The sequence below is a fragment of the Ischnura elegans genome, chromosome 6 (genome assembly GCF_921293095.1).
Source record: "Ischnura elegans chromosome 6, ioIscEleg1.1, whole genome shotgun sequence".
Lineage (NCBI taxonomy): Eukaryota > Metazoa > Arthropoda > Insecta > Odonata > Coenagrionidae > Ischnura > Ischnura elegans.
In genome coordinates, this window is record NC_060251.1 from 29,954,284 (window position 1) to 29,975,655 (window position 21,372).

General features: G+C 40.2%; 1 protein-coding gene across 4 annotated transcripts in view; it reads left to right on the forward strand.

Annotated features, from left to right (window-relative positions):
• LOC124160251 (bifunctional 3'-phosphoadenosine 5'-phosphosulfate synthase 2) overlaps window positions 1-21,372 on the forward strand; it is a 98,667-nt gene that overhangs the window by 45,692 nt on the left and 31,603 nt on the right. For 2 of the 4 annotated variants that reach the window (XM_046536067.1, XM_046536069.1), the window contains exon 1: window positions 17,261-17,612. The exons of the other annotated variants lie outside the window; for them this stretch is intronic. In XM_046536067.1, the coding sequence (XP_046392023.1) occupies window positions 17,571-17,612 (42 nt within the window). In that variant the 5' untranslated portion in view covers window positions 17,261-17,570. Of the gene's footprint in view, window positions 1-17,260; window positions 17,613-21,372 lie in introns of those variants that run through there. 4 annotated transcript variants of the gene reach the window in all.

Consider the following 21,372-nt stretch of genomic DNA (forward strand, 5'->3'; position numbering starts at 1 on the left):
CTGCGAACGGGAAAATACTATGATGTCATCTATGTAAGGAAAGCAAAAATTTAGGCCTTCGAGAGCTTCGTCGATGAAGCGCTGCCATGTTTGGGCGGCATTTCGAAGTCCAAATGACATAAATAGGAATTCAAAAAGGCCGAAGGGTGTAATTATGGCTGTCTTCTCTATGTCTTCGGGAGCCATTGGAATTTGAGTGAAGGCCTTGGCACAGTCGATAACACTGAAGATGTTGCACCCCTGAAGAGCGTGGGAGAAATCCTTCAGATGGCGGACGGGGTAGCGGTCCGGTATCGTACGTGCGTTGAGAGCCCTGTAGTCACCACAAGGTCGCCAGCTACTATCCTTCTTGCGAACCATGTGTAGTGGTGAGGCGTAAGGGCTGTGTGAACGACGAGCAGTGCCTTCGCGTACTAGTAGCTCGAATTCTGCCTGTGCATCTCGGAGTCGATCCGGGGCTAGACGGCGGGCACGGTGGTAGATCGGCGGTCCAGGTTGTAGGCGTATGTGGTGCTTGGTATGATGGTGGATCTCCCGAGGAGTCCCTGATGGCCGCGTGATATCAGGAAATTCGGCCAAGAGGTCGTGGTAGGATGAAGAGCCCGACAGAGCGCGCACGCTGTCCTGGTAAGTTCGACCTCGATGACCCGATGTAGAATGGCCAGTGATTGCGTCGATGAGCTGAGCAGTGGCCATGTTAGGAATGAGTTGAAAGTGGGTTAAGAAATCTGCTCCGATGATTGGCTCGGAAACGTCGGCAACGATGAATCTCCAAAGGAAGTCACGCGGGAGGCCGAACTGAAGGCGTAGAAGTAAAGTACCATAAGTACGGATCCTACTGTCATTGGCTGCGGAGAGCTCGTAGTCAGTGCAGGTTCGTTGTTCGGTGCATAATTTTACAGGGTAGATTGAGAGATCCGATCCTGTGTCTACGAGGAAACGCCGCTGGGAGAGGCGGTCGGTGACGAAGAGGCGGCAGCCTGTGATAGAACGAGTCATAGCCGCCGTTACGAGTCGCTGTTGGAGTTTACCGGATTCACTGCATTTGCGGTGCATGGCTGGATGCAACGTCTGGCTTCGGCTCCAAATTTGCGATGGTAGTAACACATCTCAGGCTGAGCGGGGCGCGGCGCGGGTAGAGATCTGCTCCAAGTCCGTGAGTACGGAGGTTTTTTCAGATGAGCTTGTATATCTTCGAGCTGCTTTGAGAGTTTCTCAACCCGTTGGGCCAATGACGAAACATCGTTGGTATAGCGTACTGCATGGATGGCGGGTGCAGTTGGAGGCGGAGCCACGGCGACGATGCGGTCGGCCATATTTGCAAGTTCATCAAGAGGCATTGAAGTAACTTGCGTTTGCAGGATGGCTTGAGCGTTGGCCGGAAGACGTTGCAACCATAATGTGCGGAGGAAAGAATCCTCCACAAGGGTGGTGCTGATGAGAGACCGCATGCGTCGTATGCGAAGGCTTGGTATCACCGAGCTCTTCTGCTATGAGGAGTTGCCGCACCCGTTGATCCTCGGAGGGAGAGACGCGCTGTATCAATAGGTTTTTCAGCGTTAGGTAACGATTCTCGGCCGGAGGATTCACGATAAGATCGCTTATTTCACTGGCAAAACGATGGTCTAGGTTTCCCACGACGTAATCGTATTTAGTCTTGTCCGAGGTGATGTTGGCCAAAGAAAATTGTGCTTCGACTTGGGCGAACCATATTTCAGGCTGAGCTGGCCAGAAAGGAGGCAGTTTCGGAGTGACGCGGTAGACGGCAGCAGTGTCGACGCCGTAGGATGATGGAGACGGTGAGGCTTGCTGCGATGACAGCGTTGTTTGCTGCTGTTGTTGCTGCAGAGCCTGCTGGTGCTGTTCTTGAAGGAGCGCTAGCTGTTGGCTGTGGTTCGTTTGGTGTTCGGCGAGTTGCTGCTGGAGTCCCGCGATTTGAGCCTGCAGTTTGGCGAGTTGATCTGCGTCTGCCATGGTCGCGTGTTGTCGGGGTCACCACTGTAGCGATGGCTACGCTAAATAACACACTTCGGTTATCTGCGGAGAGGCGTTTATTGTGACTTGACAATACAGAACTGAACTGGGTAGCCCAGAGGGCTAGCTTATATACATGCGGCGAATATTCTGGAACGCCGCGCCGGATCTTCCTCGAACCTTCTAGAATTCCTGAAAAGATATAGGAAAAAATACCGGCCGGCGCCAGGACTCGAACGCGCGCCGTCCGATTAGTAGGCGGACACTTATCCACTGGTCCAACTCTACATTGTGGCGGACGATGCGCCACAAGCCTAAAGAAATATGACGTTGAACAGGTGTGATCGAGTGATCAAAATTGCTCCACCAAATTTGAAGGAAATCGTTCTGCGGGTCGTACACAAATTAGTTAATTATTTTTTGGATGCAGGTAGACCATTGTCATTTTACTAATTTATTGTGGAATCGTCAAAAAATTCAAAGAACTGAAATGCTGTAGATTACCAATTTCTTCAACCTTCTTTCGGTAGAGCAGAATGTTGTATCGGTATCTGAATATTGTGTAGCATCCAATGGCGTACCCAAGATCATAACTGGGGGGGGGGGGCAAGCCATGGTCTAGGTGGGGGGCAAGCCATGGGATTTATGAGATTATTTCCTTGAAAAAATAGTTTTATTTTAGTTACGTATCTTATACTAATATATCATTTTTCGTGGGTTTAAAGAAAATTTGTTGAATACTTTCGTTTCAATTCAGTACTGATTTTGCTGAAAGACTATTGCGATTTTTGCTTCTATATAGGGGGCAGCTGCCTCGCTAGGTACGCCCGTGGTAGCATCTGTTACTGCTGGGAGTGAAGTCTCCTCGGGTACTCCACGGGGTAATCTTCTCCATGGCTGCAGACGTTTCGGAGTACGAAGCGTGTCTCCTCAGGGTTGAGTGACGCACGTCATGTATGGAAACTCTGTCCTGAGGATGGAGTACCCCGATACGTTGGCTGACATGGAGAAGATTATCGGTGGAGCACCCTAGCAGCCTTCATTACCAGAATACTCCGGGAAAGCGTCCGATTTTTTTCATCTGTTACCACTTTCTCTAAACAATTTCCCGCGCGTATTTTATTTATTTATCTCAATTATTTCCGAAAACAGTACAACGAGCCCTTCACTTCGGAAGTTCCAAGAAATCAATTACAGACGATCACACACATCCATGTCCTGGTAGGGGCAACCTATCCAGGCGGGACTCGAACCCGCGACCTTCGGTTTGGTAGGCGAGGACTTATCCCCGCCGCCACCGAGGCGGACTATCTACTGATAATTGAGATAGCCTCCACAAAATTCAGCTTGTTCTCTCATAGACACATCGCACTAGCGACTGACCTAACATGCAGCACGTGCATCTACTCTGGATTTTTTTAGCCGATGTATTTGTTCACGTGTTCGAAATAGCCCGGAATACTGTGTGTTAGTTATTTATGCTTTGGTTCGAGTATTTTAAAAAGCCCGTTAAAAGTTCTTTTTTTGTGATATCCTTGCATGTGACTGTGATTGTCTTCCTCATGTGCGTCTACGTTGCTTCCCGTGAAAGGCATGTATGCTCCACTGTTTTTTTTTTTTTTAATTGTTGGGTAAGAAAATCTCGCAGTCATTTGTGAAACGATACTTCCTTTAAAGACGGCAGTTCTTTTCGTAACTCAATTTACTGACATATGGGAAACGTGCCCAATTGATCAGAGAAGCTATTGTCGAGTCATGATGAGACGCAACTTAAAATGCAGTTTCTAATGTTACAAAAGGTGGTGGTGACCAAATTCTCAAAAACTTTTGTCGGAGAACATTGAAGAAGAGATTGAAATTGGCTTTGGCGCTCCTCAGTGAACGCCCACCAAATTTTAATTCTAAGGCGATCTGTTTTCGTCAACCAAAGAAAAACTACTATATAACTCATTATAAGTTGTATTGACGTGAGAAAGATAAAAGAAAGTTATCCAGGTTTTGGTTGCATCATGTTGAGCACCTTTTGCCAATCTTCTGTTGTCGCACCAGTTTTAGTAAAATAGTAACTTGTTTATCCGAATACGTAATCCTTTTGTAAGCAGCTTTTAGCCTCATTCATGATTTATGAATGTAACCAATGTGTTGGCCGTATTATTTTTGTTAAAGGCCGCTCGGTCGGAAAGGTCATTTCTGTATCATTCCTCGCGAATTACGGTGGGTTAATCCACCCTAGGACTACCGCAAAAGAATCGTAACTTTTAATCTAACACAGCGGGTCTTATATTTCGTGAAATTAGGAGAAATGATGCTTCCATCGTCCTTTGAAGCTTGTATTACATATTACTAATACGCACTCAGTAATTCAACCCGGAGGCTTGTTTGGATAGGTGAGAGTAGAGCTGACCCAGATTTATCGACAGGCGTGCGATATCTCGTAGTCAGTTTTTTCCGTGGCCTACCTTTTTTTTGGGGCTTTTGGAAGACTTATCCCAATTTTCGGGTTGCTTACATTACAATTTTTTTCTCGTTTCTATGATTTCAACTAAAAATTTCATTTGTTAGGGGACCATGATTCATGATTAACTACTTATGTATGCTACTTAAGTATGCAACATAAGAAAAGAAGTCAAGGCTAAATGTGCATGCAGCTAGAAAATTTAATTGAAAAAAATCACTCCTGCCCGTCTTTCTGGTCAATTTAAACTCCTGTCCTTGTTTATTCATTACATTTATTACGATCTTCCCCATGAATTGCACATAACGACCTTTTACAACGGGGTTTCCAACACTAACAATGCAAAACACAAACACCTATGCTGTGGATAGGGACCGTCTACATAGTCGGGACTCGAACCTGAGATATTTGGTTTGGTAGGCGAGGACTTTACCCCATCGCCACCTAAGCTACAAAACTATTTTGCAAAATGTGATTATTATGAAGGTTATGGGTAAATATCAGCTGAAAATAAGCAAAAAGAGTACCAAGAATTTAGTATGCCGTATAAGAAAAGAAGTCAAGGCTGACATTAAAATAGGGAAACAAAAACTGAAAAAGGTGGATTAATTCTGTAATAAGGGAATCAGGATCACTAGCAATGGGAGAAGCAAGAAAGAAATTATCAGCAGAATAGCCCAAGCGAAGAGACCATTCCACCAAAAGAGAGATCTGCTTACAGCAAGAAATTTAAACATAGAAGTAAGGAAAGAGTTAATCACAATTTATATTTGGAGTATGCTTCTCTACCGAAGTAAGGTATTCAGGTATGGACAGTAATAGCCGCGGAGAACTCAAGGTTGGAGGCCTTTGAAATGTGGTGCTACAGAAGAATAATGAGGATCAAATGGATCGACCGAGTTAGTTATGAGGAAGTGCTAAGAAGAGTTGGGGAGAAGAGAAGCCTCATGAAAACCTTGACCAGGAGACGAAAAAACCTTATTGGTCTTATTTTGAGACATGATAGCCTGATGTAGACAATCGTCAAGGGACAAGTAAATGGCTAAAACGGAAAAGGAAGACCTCGAACAAAGTATATGGAACAGGTAAAGAAGGATGTGAAAGAGATGAAATACGTAGGTTGAAAAAGATTATAGGTGATCGGAGAACTGAGTGGAGAGTTTCGTTAAACCAATCTTAGGATTGTTGATTAGTGATGATTTTTGTTTTTTGATTTGTACCCTTAGAGACTTTATCTGATAATCTAATTTATTTTACCAATAGGCAATACCAATTATTTTTTTTTATATTTGAGGCTACTTCCTTTGTCTTTTTTACCTTCTTCTCGTCCGTTGCCTCCATCAAGTCATCATGTCTCTTGATGTGGCCGATAAAGTCGTTCGGTCTTCTCCCGAGGGCATTTTAAAGACCTCTTTGTTCTTATTGATTCGTATTAATTTTACATGTTAATATGATATGCCTTATTAGACAGGCATGATATGGAATATTAATTCTATCCGAAAAATTGTATTTGCACTGCAGGATAGTATAATTAACCAGATTTCGAGTTGGTCCTTACTTTACTACTCTGTGTGGGAAATCCAGGTTTTTATACTATCGTCATTTATACCAGGATCATAAGTATTCTAACTAGAATGGTTTCTGTGTAGGATTTCCTCATTTTTCACTCTGTCCATCCTTTGATATATGTTATACATTGACTGCACCACATTTCTGATACTTAAACCTTAAAGATTGTTCAAGCGATTGTCTCATCACCGAGGTTAAATTCTTCTTTATCTTCTTCTTTATCTTCTTCTTTTCGCTCTTCATTTCCATATGCACTGGTGGAAAATTGAGTGGAGGGCTGTGACGAACCAATCAGTATTGCTGCCCAGTGATGATGAATATGGTTCTGCATTGATATAGTTGCCGTGCTCCTACGCGGTCCCTTGCAAGAAAATGTGTCTCGTTGGCGCTTGGGGAGATGTTAACGTTGTGGAAATTATGAAAAGGCACCTCGGCGATGTCTCTGTGGATAAAGTTTAAGCTGATTTTTCCTCGCGGGGGAGAATTTCTCGCCTTGACGGCCTGTCCGCTGGGAGACCTTAATAGAATGCGTGGAAAATTGGCTGCGTTAAAAAAGCTCCTCGACAAAAGACTTCATTTCAGCGCAAGCGGGTAGCTTAGCCGAGCCTCTCACTCGCTTAAAGTCCCTCAATTGTGTACTGCGAAATGAAAGGGGAAAAAACGCTGAAGCATTTGCACCGTCATTTTTTTAAATCCTGCCCTATATTTCCCTTCTTTCTATTTTCCATCTACATTTTTTTCCTTTTAACGCTATGGGGACAATATAGGCCATTATGACCCATGCGTCTTGTTTACAATAAAATTTAACTTATAATTTTCTATCCTATTCTTGCGAAATATCGTTACTTGCTCTTATTATTACAATAATTAAAGAAAATTGTTATTGCGCATTGGACATTTTCATACATGTTATCCCTTTTAACATGTTGTACCTTGAAGGATGACTAGGCGTCATTTCGACCCTTAGCCTCTCAATGTATTGAGGTCAGGTTTTCTCTAAATATTTTTTTCACCTGTACTCCCCAGTTATTTATTTACAGAGACCATAGCACATCGTTATGGTTTTGGATCACTATTTGAAACTGTTTCATTCCATTTCTAGGTTAAGCTCAGCTAGAGAAACTTCCCCTGCTTTTAGGGTAGCCTAAATCACGAATATTTTCCTATTTATTGGAGTTCATCTTAAATTTGCTGCTTTAGTTAAAGAAATGATGGTGGGCTATTTTATTTTTAAGATTCCTTTTTTTTTAAGATAGGTATGAGAATTCGTTTTTCCTCCGAACAATAAGGACTTACTAAATTACAGGCCTAATTTTGTTGGTGCATTTTCTTTTCGACGACGCCTGGTGTCCTATCACCCCCCGTTACACGCTTATTCAGGCGGCTTGCGGGGTAGCGTGTAGATATGTTGTCATCTTCCTATCATTAATTTTGATCACCAAGTTTGACGCCCGGGTCGCCGACGTCAGAGGCATCAGAATTTGAGGCTACTCACCGAAATTTTTATTCATAATGGAATAGTCTGCATTTACTTTCAAGTACCCTATATCAATTACTGAGTATAGATTGATCGCTCTTGACTCATCGCCGTTGTGCGGAAATTCTTGGAAGCCGATCAAAATAATCCCAAAATGGCAACAAAAGTCGGCTTCCATTAATTACGCGAGGTGTATTTGGCGATTGTTGGATCTCCCCTCCACCTTTGTGAGATACCGTGTGATTTGGCTCGACCCCATCCGTCTAATCTCACGTGAGATTGTTCGCAATGCACATTTTCAATGTAAATACGTTTATCTAGGCTTCATTGAGTTGGAATTTATTTTTTTAAATTTTAATTATTTTTATTTAAGATTAATCAATTCAACCCTGTTTTCTCACAATATTAAATTGCTTTTGCGGAAAAAAATACGTGATACTTGCCAAGACCCCTATCTCCCCCGCGTGAGATTTGGTGAGAATCGGCTTCACCCCCACCCCACCTAAGCTCCTCACGTAATTAATGAATGCCCCGTAACGCAAGGCGGTACGATGTGGGGTCTCCTACTTGTGGTCCCCGCGATTTTAATTTCAGTGTTCTGAATCAATGACTAACAATATTATCGAGCTCTGGTCGACCTTTGAATTTAGATCACCAATTTTGAGCTCATCGATCATCAAAACCATCGGCAATAGATTATGGATATAAAAATCGATTAAATTGTTCACAAAATTCGACGGTCATCGAATTTCACTGAGAAATAAACGTCGTTTGGGGCTATTCACCGAAATTTTTATGACTATGTGGATGGTATAACTAATTAATAGCTATAAAATCCTATTCCTTGCGTTTTCAACTACTGTCCTTAAAATATTGAGGATAACTCACAAAATGTTGGGAATCACCAAAACCGTCAGAAGTCGATGATAGGTTTTACAAATCGATTGACCGTCGACATCGCAAGCCACTTGCGTCCTACTGTATGTATGGCAGTTATGATGATGATCGATAAATAGACCCGTCAACCGGTCATAGGTGCCGATAGGCCGTAGGCTACTGCTGACCTCGTCCTTGGCTTTGGATTCTGTCTCCGCTTGCTTTGATGAAGTGGGAAGGTGTTGTTTATTGGAACTTAAAAGTCTCCTTTCAAAGCGCGCGTGCGGTCTTCCATCTTAAATATTGCTCTCCCCCCATCCACGCTCGGCCTCTCATTTTCCCCCTTGCCTCATTCCGTATTCAATCCGACCTCAGTTGCCTCTCCCACACGCCTTCTGCTTCCGAGATTCCCTCGATCTCCTTGGGCACCGCGATTGCTTCGAGACGAAGGGGGAAAACTGCTCTTCCCGGAATTCTCGCGGCGTTATCTCCGAAGTCGGAGCGTGTGGCCTCCTCTCTAGCAGCTGAACATCTTCTTGAATGCTTATACAGTAGATTCCGTTTAATGTGTCCTCCGGTTACTTGGGGCAGCCGCTTAATTGGGGCAGATCTTGAAGAACAGAACCCAATAGAGGAATATCCCAGAGTATTCTCCGCTTAATTGGGACAGTATGCCGCTTTATTGGGCCATGAGTCGGCGACATAGACTATACTCGCGACGAAATTAAATTTTTTGTTTTCAGAATATCATTTTTTTTTATTTTCCTCCTTTGATTTACTCTTATTTTTCACAAATGTTCCTATTCTTGCCCTATTTTGAAAGCTCTTGTTCTTATACTATCCGCAAGAGGATAGGACTTTTCTTTAATAGGACTTAATAAAAGACATTCATTCAGCGTCGCCTGAGGCTGTGAAAAATATTTTTAAATAAATTGTTATAATTCTTAAAAATGATAATAAATTAACTGAAATCGCTGATTTATTAATCAAAGTAATAGATTAATAAACTTATATTGCATTATAAACATTCTTTAGTCTTCTTTTTATCATTTCAACGTTTGTTTATGACCATATACAGGATAGTTTGCCTAATTGGAGCAGTCGCTTAATTGGGGCAAAGAGCACAAGTCCCGATATGTCCCAATTAACCGGAATATACTATAATATCAACTTCTCACCCGAGTTCCTCCCGATGATTTGAAGTGTTTTAACCTGCGAGCACAGTCGTGTTTAGAATTTTTTCGCGTGGGATCCAAGAGTGCTTATTAGCACAACACACAAATATAAGGTGTATAGGCCGTTTTACACGGGGCACGGAATTGCGCTTGTTAGAGCTGCATTTATTTCTAAAATGGCGTGGAATTGCGCGAATGCATGAACGAAATTAGAACGGGGGTTATTTTGCCGTCTCGCATCCACGCATTACCGCATGTGTTCTAGCAATTCACCGCTTTACACGACGCAATTTTGATTGCGCCTTCGCACGTACGTCAGATTGCGCAATTCCGTGTACCGTGTAAAACGGCCTTATGACTGATTATGAAGTAAGTGTCCTAATCATTGTAAAACAAAAAATGGAATTTATAACCTTTGACTACTTCTAATCTTTTATTTTTGGGAAATACTTGGTCATTTCTTACTATCTCGAATAACATTAAACTTTCCATTTTCTACAAAAACAGTATACATCTCAGACCATGGTTTCCACGTCAGGGCGTCATATTGAGTGTTGTTCTCCCACAGATCCATAATAAAATTATGTACCTCCATTGTCTCTGACCTACTCTCCTCTACGGCTGCGAAGCATTTGCTCATAGTAAATTAATTCATAAGAAACGTGATATTTTTACAAATAAATCCCTCCACTTCTCGTGAACCTTCCCAACCTAACCAGAATCCATAATATCCTTTCCTCTCATAAACTCCCCACATTAAACCAGTTAATCTCCCAGATAGTCAATAATTTTAAGTCCAGACTAGGGGCAACTAGTTACACACTATTATCTGACATTTGGAATTATGATTCATTAAATCCAACGACATACACAATGCTTTATCAAGCTATCCCCCTATGAATCTTTCCTAAGTCTTTCCTCCTCCTAGTTTTAATGTTATCAAGTATTGAATAACTTTATTTTTTGGCAGAATATGTTCAAAAGTGTGTTAAAAATTTAACAAGGTAACAAAGAAAAAAACATAAAAATATAAACAAAATGATAAAATTTACTGCTTCAAATGGAAAAAAATAAAAATATTTAAAAAAGACTAAATTAATGAAAAATTAACCAAAATATAGTTATCTTATCAATGAACTCAATTTAGAGACACGTTTCTGCTATCATATACAACATACCACCCACGCAGCGCAAAAAAATGACCTTCATGAATATTGAAATGTAACCTGGCTGGTTGTGGTGAACATTATGAGATTCCAATTATGAGAAACGTTCGTGGGTGGAAGCAGGTATGCGTAAGTATGGATGATAATGCCTTTACAGGAAAGTATTCCGTTATCTTTGGAGCGATATTCTTGCTCAGAATTTCAAATTTCTGTTTCCCTTAATTAAAAAAGTGCTTCCTACTTTGTGCCCAATATATTCTCTGTTTTCGAATGCTAAATGCACTGAAAATTAATAAAATGGGTAATTTATTCTTTTTTTGACCATTTACTCATTCACAAAGTAAAAATCTGTGCTTATAGTTTACATATTACTCAAGAGAATAATATAATCCATCACATCACTTGCATTTCTTTGTAGACGACATGCACGATATGCGCTTACGACGTGTTCGCAGTGAGAGAATTAACTTTTGGGGCTTAAACACCCTGCTGAAATTTTAACTTTCTCAATTATATTTATATCAACCAATTAGAATCTTCGTTTGCTGTAATTCAATTATTTGTATAAAATTTTTTTAATGTTGCATATTTCTACATGTTTACGTTAATCTCTCGGTTAAGTGGTCTGTACCATCGGAATTTGTTCACTTTCGGCATTTAAAGAGAGCAATTGACTCGTAGAGTCTGGCTATTTGCTTGACTTGCGTTGTAAAATACTTTGTATTACTATGGTATTTATGCAAAATGTGCAGGGAATGGAAATTTAAAAATTCCGGCCTCGGTGTCGGCGGGATGAAGTCCTCGAATGCTAATCCGAAGGACCGGGTTCGAGTTCCGATTGAGTGAATTATATGAATCCAGGACATGATTTTACGTGGTTGCATAGTAGATTATTTTTTGGATCTTTGATGAAAAGACAATTGCAAGCTGGTTTTGGGGTATGTGAAGTTAAATTAATGGAAATTAATAAAAATGTTATTGTAATCAGTATGAGTAGGACTTAAAATTTGTTTTGCTTAAGAAAATGCATTGAACTTGTTTACAAATGTTTTCTCGTATTGGCACGCGCGATTTTGTATCGCTTAGTGACGCCGCAGGAATTTGGATCGCCAATTTTTTGTCCTCCGCTTTGTGTTCGACGATGATTCGTCACTTATTGGCCGATCTCCTCGTCTGCATGATTATGCGGTTGCCGAGCTGGCCTTGGGTCCGTCAGGGGAAACCCAACAGCTCGAAACTATGCTGGACCAATCCAGTGTCGATTGGAGAGGAAAAGTGGCACTCCTAAGGTGTCCGTTGGCCTTTCGTTGCCGGAAGTGTTTGGCGCTCGAGAAAGTGGCCAATGGCGAGGCGTCCTAGATGCGGGAGTAGCGGTGTTTTTGATTTGTTCCTACGCTTGGAGGATGAATGAAACCAAGGGTACTACTTAGAGGAGACCCCAGTACGTCCCGTGGAAACTAGAATTATGTTGTCACTTTGGGAGCATTTTATTCGAGAATCCAGACAAGAAATACGTCAACTATTGGCTGAATTCGGAAGTAAAGATCCGAGGATACCAAGTAATTCCCAACGGAAACCACGTTGACAAATCGTTGGCATTTTTGTGGGAATTTACTGATTTTTCTAAATATATTTTTGGTATTAAGCTATCATGACGTCGTGAGTAATATATTTTATGCATTCATATTCATATAAAATGCCTTTTAGTTGCCACTCATTGCTACAATTTATTATCATTAGGAACCCTTTGAGTAATCGCCGTGAAATTGTAGAGGATATATCAGCTAAAATGTATTTATTCCTTAATCTTAACTGCTATTTTTCGTCGCCCCTAGGAATTGAAATACCTCCTCAAAGCCAAGAATAATCTTCCTTGATATTTTATACTGTAATTTTCGCCGTGCCTCGACGATTCATCCTGTTACACCCATGTTATCATCACAACCATGGCCCTTATATTTATAAGGGCAATGATCACAGCAATATCTTCGATGCGCCGGCCATGTTGGAAAATTACGTCACTGCCTTCAGCGTCGCCGTCGGTGATTTTAGCCTCTAATTGGGATATCAAGTACGTCCGCAGATCGGCGTTGATTGCAAAGCGATCCATTTGTTCTCAGTATTTGCTGCATAGTGATTGCAATTGCGCAATTCGATCCGCCACTGCGTATGTATACATTACGGTTGACAGCACGATCAATAGCTCAATTTTCCGTGAAATTCGGATCACTCTGACTGTCAGCGACGCAAGTGGCTACTTTTTTTAAAACTCATTTTAACGCGCTTTGGGTAACTCAGCACATTACCTTTGTCGGAAATCGAGAGAGAACCATCGTACGAGAAGACGCCTGACTCGAACGGATGCATATGAACGACCACCTCTCTTCGCTTCAACGACCTGAAGAAGCCAGCTATAAGCTGGCGAAACTGTTGTCTACAATGATGGACACACGTGGGACATATCCACGAAATATTCACCGCAACGCGAAAGCCGAAAAAGTAATAACGTGAAAACAAGCGTTATGTTCACAGGCAGCCAATCAGATCCACCACGCGATAGGTTTTTGCCAATTAAATCTTGGCTCCAAGCGCAGAAGCCAATGCGCAATCTTGTTTATATTTCTTCTGAGATCTCTGAATCAATTTTTTTTCAAAGCGAGACATGAGTTGTGTGCCATTTGTTTACAAAGTTGTCTTTTGGAATATCTGTGACGAAGCGTGCGACTAATGATCATTGTTCATTACTTTATCGGAATGAAATTTTTATACTTATATTTTCCATATTGGATGAAATCGCTAATCCATAGCAAAGAACGGCGTAGCAACTCATATCGAGGAACACTCGAGTTGTGAGTTCTTTTCTTGAGTAGTTTTTGTTGCATGTTTGGCTCATTCGCGAAATATTGCACGACTAACGGCGAAGCTGCTTACTTCGTGCGAATTTCGCGATGAAAAAATAAAGTCCAAGCGTAAGAGGCAATTAACCTACATTTAGTCCACGAGTCACATAAATTTCCTGAGCATGCACGAGCCGTGTGATACGTAACCGACATGCTTAGTTGCCCCTCTTCCGTATATTATCTCACACGTTACCTTGCCTTACGTTGAGTTCTGAAAATGTAAACAAAGTTCTGATTAGAGTAAAAAGTGCCAGTCATTATCAGCTTCTGGCGGCGAAACCGCTCACAATCAGTCATCACGCACTTTTGAATGGGAAAGAAAATGTTTCGGAGATAATTTCCAGGAATTGAGCTGGAAAAAATCTTTTGGCATCAAAGTGAAGAATAAAAAGACACTAAATGAGCGTAAATTTTAAGTCCAGGCTCGGGACAACTAATAGCATATTCTAAACAGACATTTGGAATTATGATCCTTCAATTTTAACAACGTACAAACTGCCTCATCAAGCTACTCTTCTATGGATCCTTACTATGTATTTAGAAAGAAATTATAAAAAGCTACTCGCAGTGGAAAAAATAAAGTGATTTAAAAAGGCAAAATGGACAAATTAAATGGAATTTGAAAAAACATAACCTTTTTGTAATCAATGTTGCTTCATCAGTGTTCTCATTTTAGTACGTATATAAGTTTCTGCTATCACAAACAGCACACTACCCACACATCACAAACAATTGCGCTCCTTAGGTATTGAAATGTATACTTGCTGAGGTATACATGGTTCACCGGTAGAGCAAAAACGCTCCAATTAATGAGAATTCGCGTATTCGGGGAAGCATGTGCGTTTGCTATGGAAATTCATCTTCTACGAAGCCTTAATTCAATGGTGATGATTATTGATTCTCCCTCCTGTGCGATAGTGCAGGGGTCGGCAACATTTGGAGACGGAATACCACAAAAGTTATGCAACCAAGTGCGCATCTACTTTTCGAGATGGCTTTAATTTTGATTACCGGCAATGTATTCATTCAAGGGACACTTTATCCCCCTCCTACAGTCTTGGTTTTTATCCTGTTTGCAATATTTTTTGAGTTTTGAAAATAAAGAAGTATAAAAATTATTTTTCCCCATGGAACTGGAAAGCCGCAACTTGACATCGAAAGAGCCGTAGGTTGCCGACCCGTGGGCTAGTGCACCAAGTTTATTTTATTGCCACTTATAATTGCTGATAAAATAAAGGGAACAGTATTTTTTCTGTTTTTCGGTCCTTCCCCCATCTCTAAGAATAATCTTAAGCTGAAAAATCGTATAATAATAACGAAAGGCGGAAAACCGGATGATAATCTAAAGGTCAAAAATCGGATAGTAATCGAAAGATGAAAAATTGGATGGTAATCGAGAGGTGAAAAATCGGATAATAATCGAAAGGTGAAATTGATGTAATAATTGAAAGGTTTAAATTCGTATAATAATCGAGAGGTGAAAAATATCGTAAAATAATCGAATAATCGGATAATAATCGAAAGGTGAAAAATCTGATAATAATCGAAAAGCGTAAAATCAGATGATAAACTAAAGGTTTAAAATCGTATAATAATCGAGAGGTGAAAAAATCTTAAAATAATCTAAAGGCGAAAAATCGGATGATAATCGAAAGGTGAAAAATCGGATAATAATCGGAAGGCATAAAATCGGATAATAATCGAGTGGTGAGAAATTAGCGGTTGAAACGCTTTCGCAGAAAATTTGATGACGTCACGAACTCCTGCCGGGCGCTTCAGCGCAAACAGGTATTCTTCATTCAGTGATTCTTGTATTATGACGGCAATAAGTTATTTGGCTATTTTCTCGGTATAATTGTGTATTACCCATGCTTTATTGCTCTTTTCGGTCAATTGTATTTGAAGAATGAATTTTCACTATAAATACAAAGTGGCTGTATTTGTGTGTTCTGTGTAGAGATTGTTCGAATAATTTGGCTATTTCATTAAGATATTCTCTAAGTGGTTCAACTGTGAGGTTTTCGTGGCAGTACCTTCCTATTGCGGACGAGCCAGGTACGATTACGTCCAGGTTTTCACGAGACGTAATTTTAACGGCCCTTTTCGCTTCATACCGTACCCACTGTTTAGTTTTGTCTTGAAGAATGCTGCAAAGAATGGATACACCGTGAGTGATGGTGGGACTCGGTTTCAATTAAGGTAATTTTGTATAGACCGAGTTAAAATATTTAAACGACTTTCTGAATGTGTTAGTAAATTATTACATAATATTCCAAATGGGTATCAATTCAGAATGAACCGACCGAAACATATTCTATAGACCACAAACGCTAGTACCTCAGTTTTACCGATAGAATATGATTGCCTTGAAACAGGGGAGTAATAGAAAATCGTCTGAATAAAATAACTGTTGACGAAGATCTCTTACAGAACGTACAAGAATAAAACAAAGCAAAGCGCTAACAATTTAAACGAGCTAAATTCATCAGACCTATGATTACTTGTGAAGAACTGATTCGGAAAGGCCTGCCTAATTAAGGCGGGAGATTTTGGAAATAAGAACTCACGTAATATGTCATTTACCACCACTCATTGTCAGATAAAATTATAGAAAATCTTTGGCGTAGTATTTCAGGCAATAGCTTTACAAGTACATTCGGAATATATCCTCAGTTTGAAATAATTTTGTAAGCCTATCGAATTGGGTTCTCATCAGTCTTCATGACTCTCTGTATGAGTAGTGGGGTCAACTTTGTCATCAACATTTTTGTAGACGACTAAATAATTTTTTTTCAAAAAGCTAAAATTCCCATTATTTTCTGAACAGACCTCGTACGCACTACACATGATGTTGTTTAAGTTATGCTTAAATTCTTTGGATTAACTGCCGCGGCGTTTCCGATGTCTTATTAAGGAATAGTCGACTCATTACCGAATAAAATCCGAAGATATCCTTTATTCAATAGATCTATTTCGAAACCAAAAAAAGAAGCTCCAAATTGTAAATTCCAGCAATCAAAATAAATCTCAATCCAAAACGTTTTCTTCGATTCCGATACCGATCTGAGATAATTTTGAATCTTTTCAATAATCCAGTCAAGTTTTCTACTACCACTCTCTTACTCACAATCAATAATCAGATAATAAGCGTGATGAGTGGAATTTTTTCATATTGAAATAAACTTGCTAGTTTCCACGATTACAAAATTTTTATTCCGACCTACGTTTAGATTTTACCTACTATATAATCTTCAATGTACGAAATCAACCATTTTGAACCTTGAAGATAATGTAGTATCATCGAAACCAAGGCCGGTCTAAAATTTTATAATCGTGGAAAATTGAGAGTATTTATTTCAATATCATTTCTGAAGCCTTTTTGACTGTCCCAATAATGTTTGCTACGGATAATTCCCATCGGAAATCCCAGGAAGCGTCCGCCGCGTTTCTTCGTATTTCCCGGGATCAAGGGAGAGGTCGAAGTGGAGATAGTGGTCCAGCATCCACGCCCATCATGTTAACGAACCGAAGAAACCCAAGATATTATTTCGGAATCTGCCGATAGTGGAACGCCTTCCGACCGAGACTTCCATGAATGGGTTGGGGAGGGAGGGGAGTCGCGAGGAAGCTGGATGCAGGAGGAAGGGGAGGGGGATATTGTAGAGGCGGTATCGCGGCGGGGAGAGTCATTTGTTTGTTGGAGGGGCGGAAACACGTCGGCGCTCTTATAAGGAAAGCCTCCCCGCCTTCGGCGACTTGAGTTATCTGTCAGTGAGCAGCGCGAGAGGACCGTGGAGTGTGCCTTGTGGTATCCCGTCGTTAATTTGCGTCTCCACCGAAACTGGCTCGCGGACTTTCCTTCTGAGGACCTGTTGCTTCCCCCGCGCCACTTCCGCGCTCCGAGAGAGTCTGCTGACCACTGTTAGGAGCCGTATCCGTTCTGAATTTTACGAGTGGACCCCGCGGGGAGACGTCAAGATGAATCGGAATGGGAGAGGGCAGCTGATCGGCCATTCTAAGGTACGCACCAATACTCTTGCCTGACGTGAATGCTGCTTGCAGATTGGATGCTTTCCTTTCGGATATTCATAATCAGCAGTAGGGAATCCTGGGATTGGGTTGTGGAAGCTTTCCTATCAGCAAATCTATTCACACATTCATTCACTCATAGTTCTACAATCCCAAGGGTAGTATACTGCTCCCCTCTATTTCTCCCTTCCCCTGGTCACTTCCTTCAGTTCGCTGATGTTCACCTTCCTTGCGTCCGTATTCATCTGTCCCTAGTACCTACTTATCTCTGGGTCTTCCTCGGAGTCTTTTACCTAATTTTTTTCCCATCATTGCACTGATGAATAAGTCCCTGGAGGGAGACTTAAGAATACGCAATTACTTAATTCTTCTCATTTAAATCCTTTATTACCTGTCCTATAAATCTTATCCAAGGCCTCATCTGCCGGTTTTCTCTTCCTACTGTCGTGTAGTAATTGTCTTCATAAGACCATCGTGCCTAATGGTGTGGCCGACAACTTTGTCCACCTGCATATTGGAATAGTAAAAACCTGTCTTTGGCGGCATGTCATGGGATTTTAATTTCTTTCGGATGGTACAGGATTCCTTATAACCCAGGATCAGAATTTTAATCGGTACATGTTTGTTACGTCAAACCTCTTACGTTAGGTTACATCTCAATTGTTAGATCAAATTTTACATATAGATTAGCACTTTTATACACATTTCTGTCTCTCACATATTGCAGTATATTGTTGAGCCAAATTCATGTAAACACGTGTGTATGTTGCTCAAAATACTTGGTGGTTGAGAATCAGGCTTTTCGTGTGAACTCTTGTGAGCTTGGCGCAGGAGGGTAGCTTTGGATTCGGTTCAGTCATAACGATAGGTAATTATTATCATTTCCAGCTACAAGTTTGCGCTCGTATACGACTTTCTGCGAGAAATGACGAGGGAAGCCGAATTATTAGCCGCCTACTCAATTAAAGTGAACTGTAAGACGTCTCGGTTCTCTTTCTCTCAGATTGTTTTGAAAAGCTCCATATTTTATGAAGTGTGTAATAGCATATTGAATCAATTATTATCTCGGATTTTTGTAGGTTTTGCTGTCACTATTATTTGTTTACCTTCGAAACAATGCAACCTAATAGTTACATTTTCGTATTTGAAATATATGTTCAACGAAACTGAGGTTCAGAGATATTGGTATCTCAGGTTTCATATTTCTTGGCAAAATTATTTTCAGTAAATAAGTTATATTGTTCTTCTTATAGTGATAATTAATTTGTTTAATTAAATAGAACGCCATGTAGTGTTCTCGTTGCTTTGTTGATGGATCTTCACTCAAGATAGGCAGTAAATCGGAAATGTAGTCTGTTTTATCTGTCTAAGTATTTCATTCAATAATTGTGATAGCGTTGAAACGAGGGAGATGAAGAAACTGGTGAAATATTGGGACTTACGTGCTATCCATAATTATGGCGACAAGGTCTAATTATTCCTCTTGTCAAGATGGGATCTAATGAAACGTATCGTTCAAGTCAAGTGATAGTTTTATATTTGACAGCTTGAAATATATAATTGATTCATTGGCCGAATTATGCGTTGCTACTTTGGTTCAAAAGTCTCTTCAACTTGTTCATCAGCCGGTGAAATTTTCCGAAAGATTATTTATATTATTTGTAGATCTAAAACGGTGTACGGGTATTTGAGGTCATTATTTGTCAATAGACGTGGGCTTATTACTGAATAATATCTTCCACAACACCTTACCCCGTCTCCCTTTGCATTTTTTCCTTTCCTCTTAAATGGAAAACCTATTAATTATTAACTGCAACCGGTTCTAGGAAAAAGAAAGGTCATGAAACTTCTTGGTCGTAAAGGATTGTAAGGACTGGCGACATATTTGTCGATCTCTTTACACCCACACCTGTTTACATCGTTGAGGAAAAAGCGAAGAGATGAGAAATGCGGCAGTATCCGTTTCCATGTACACACTATAGTTTTCGTTTGAGAAGTCCCTTGATCGAAACCTATGGTGTATGGTTTTGTCAGTGCATTTTTGCATGGGTATGGGTGTGGAAAGCCTCTGGCGGAAGTGTGGGTTGTATGGCTTGCTCGTGTGTGTCTTGTTTTTGTGTTATGTGCGCTTGACGAAAGTATGCTATGAAGCGAGCTAATCTACTTAATGCCCAATTTGTTCATTTGTTGCTGTTTTCTTTATCTATGATTATTGATTGGCTCACTTTTTTTGGCTCTTGAGAGTTTTTTTAAATATAGGAACCCGTTGCTTTAAGCGATAGAATGTTGCTTAAAAACTCTCTTTAAGACCATCTGCCTTCTTTCTTTCCGAGCAAACTTGCCGAAAACCTTTCTTTCGAACGGGCTTTCCTTATTCCTTTACACCTAAGTGGGTTTCAAGTCCCGTTCAGCGTCTAATTTTGGGGCGATTTACGAATTACTTTCTGTTCCAACGCCGGAAGACATTCTCATTAGTTGAAATTTCTATCAGTTCGAATTACTGTAATCACCATTAGTGGATCCCTGGAAGTATGTGTAACTTTACAACTGATAGGTTGGCAGTTTATTTGGATCTCTTTGTGTATAGGTGCAAGCCATGTAGAGTCTATTTGGCGGCTCCAATGATGTTTTCCCTAGGATTTCAGTTGCGCTTGGTGGTCTAGGTTATTTTGGGTTAAAGCATTCGTATGGATTTTAAAACTGCCGTGTGATTGTGTCTCGTTATGGCCTATTTTTGGCCAAAAATTGATTGGCCTACGATGTGTTTAAGGATAAGTGGCTTCCGATGAACGGAAGTCCCATTTTATGCCTTGTATGGTTTACGAATTACCTCCTGTTCCATTGTTTAAAGAAGTCGCCTTCATTGTATGATATTTTTATCGGGTCGAATTGCTGAAATCACTCTAAGTGGCGTCTATGTGTAGAGCCGATCAAAATAGTTAATTCATAATTTAAACTTTTAATAAATTTACACTGAATTTCGTAAGAAACGTTTGTGAAATTGCGGATGGTATTGAGAAAAGAATTTGCGTTTTTTGATAGTGTAAGGCGGATAAAAGTATGATCTGGAGTTTGTTGATTCATTTTGGGGTATATTTTTGTCCTAATCCTTATAGCTATCAAGATTCTAGGGAATGAGTTAAAGTTTGTTGAAAGGAGACTCACCAACCTTTCAACAGTAAAAAATTGAAGGTTCTTAGTTGCTTCGTTCTTGAATCGTTAAGTCTTCGCTAAGTTCTCCAAGAGGATTGTGATAATTTTTTGCCGTACACATTTTGAGTTTTCAATTGGTTATCATGCGATAATGCCAGAAGAAATTAAAAATTTAAAAATTTTATCTTAACTATTTCGTTAACAATGTAACTGCCTTTGTTAGTGTTGCTTTTTTCCTTTTCACGTTGTTTTTCAAAAAATTAAATTCTGATTTGGGGAAGTAAAAAAACCTGACGAAAGTTAGGAAATATAGTGAAATCGAGTTGGTGACAACTCATAATGTTGAATAATAAGTTTGAAAGAATAAAGAACGGGAATGTTTAAGTATCAGTAGCAATCTCAGTTTCGGTCCTCTATTTTATTTAATATTAAATGGTATTTTATTCGTAATTGAGGCCTACTTTGTGGTAGGCTAAATTATTATTGCAGTCTTTGTTTCTTATAATAAAGATATGTTAGAGAAGGTAAATATCATCGCAATCGAAACTTTTTCTGTAGAAGAATGTATCGATATCATTGTTCCTCAACAAGTTGCTTA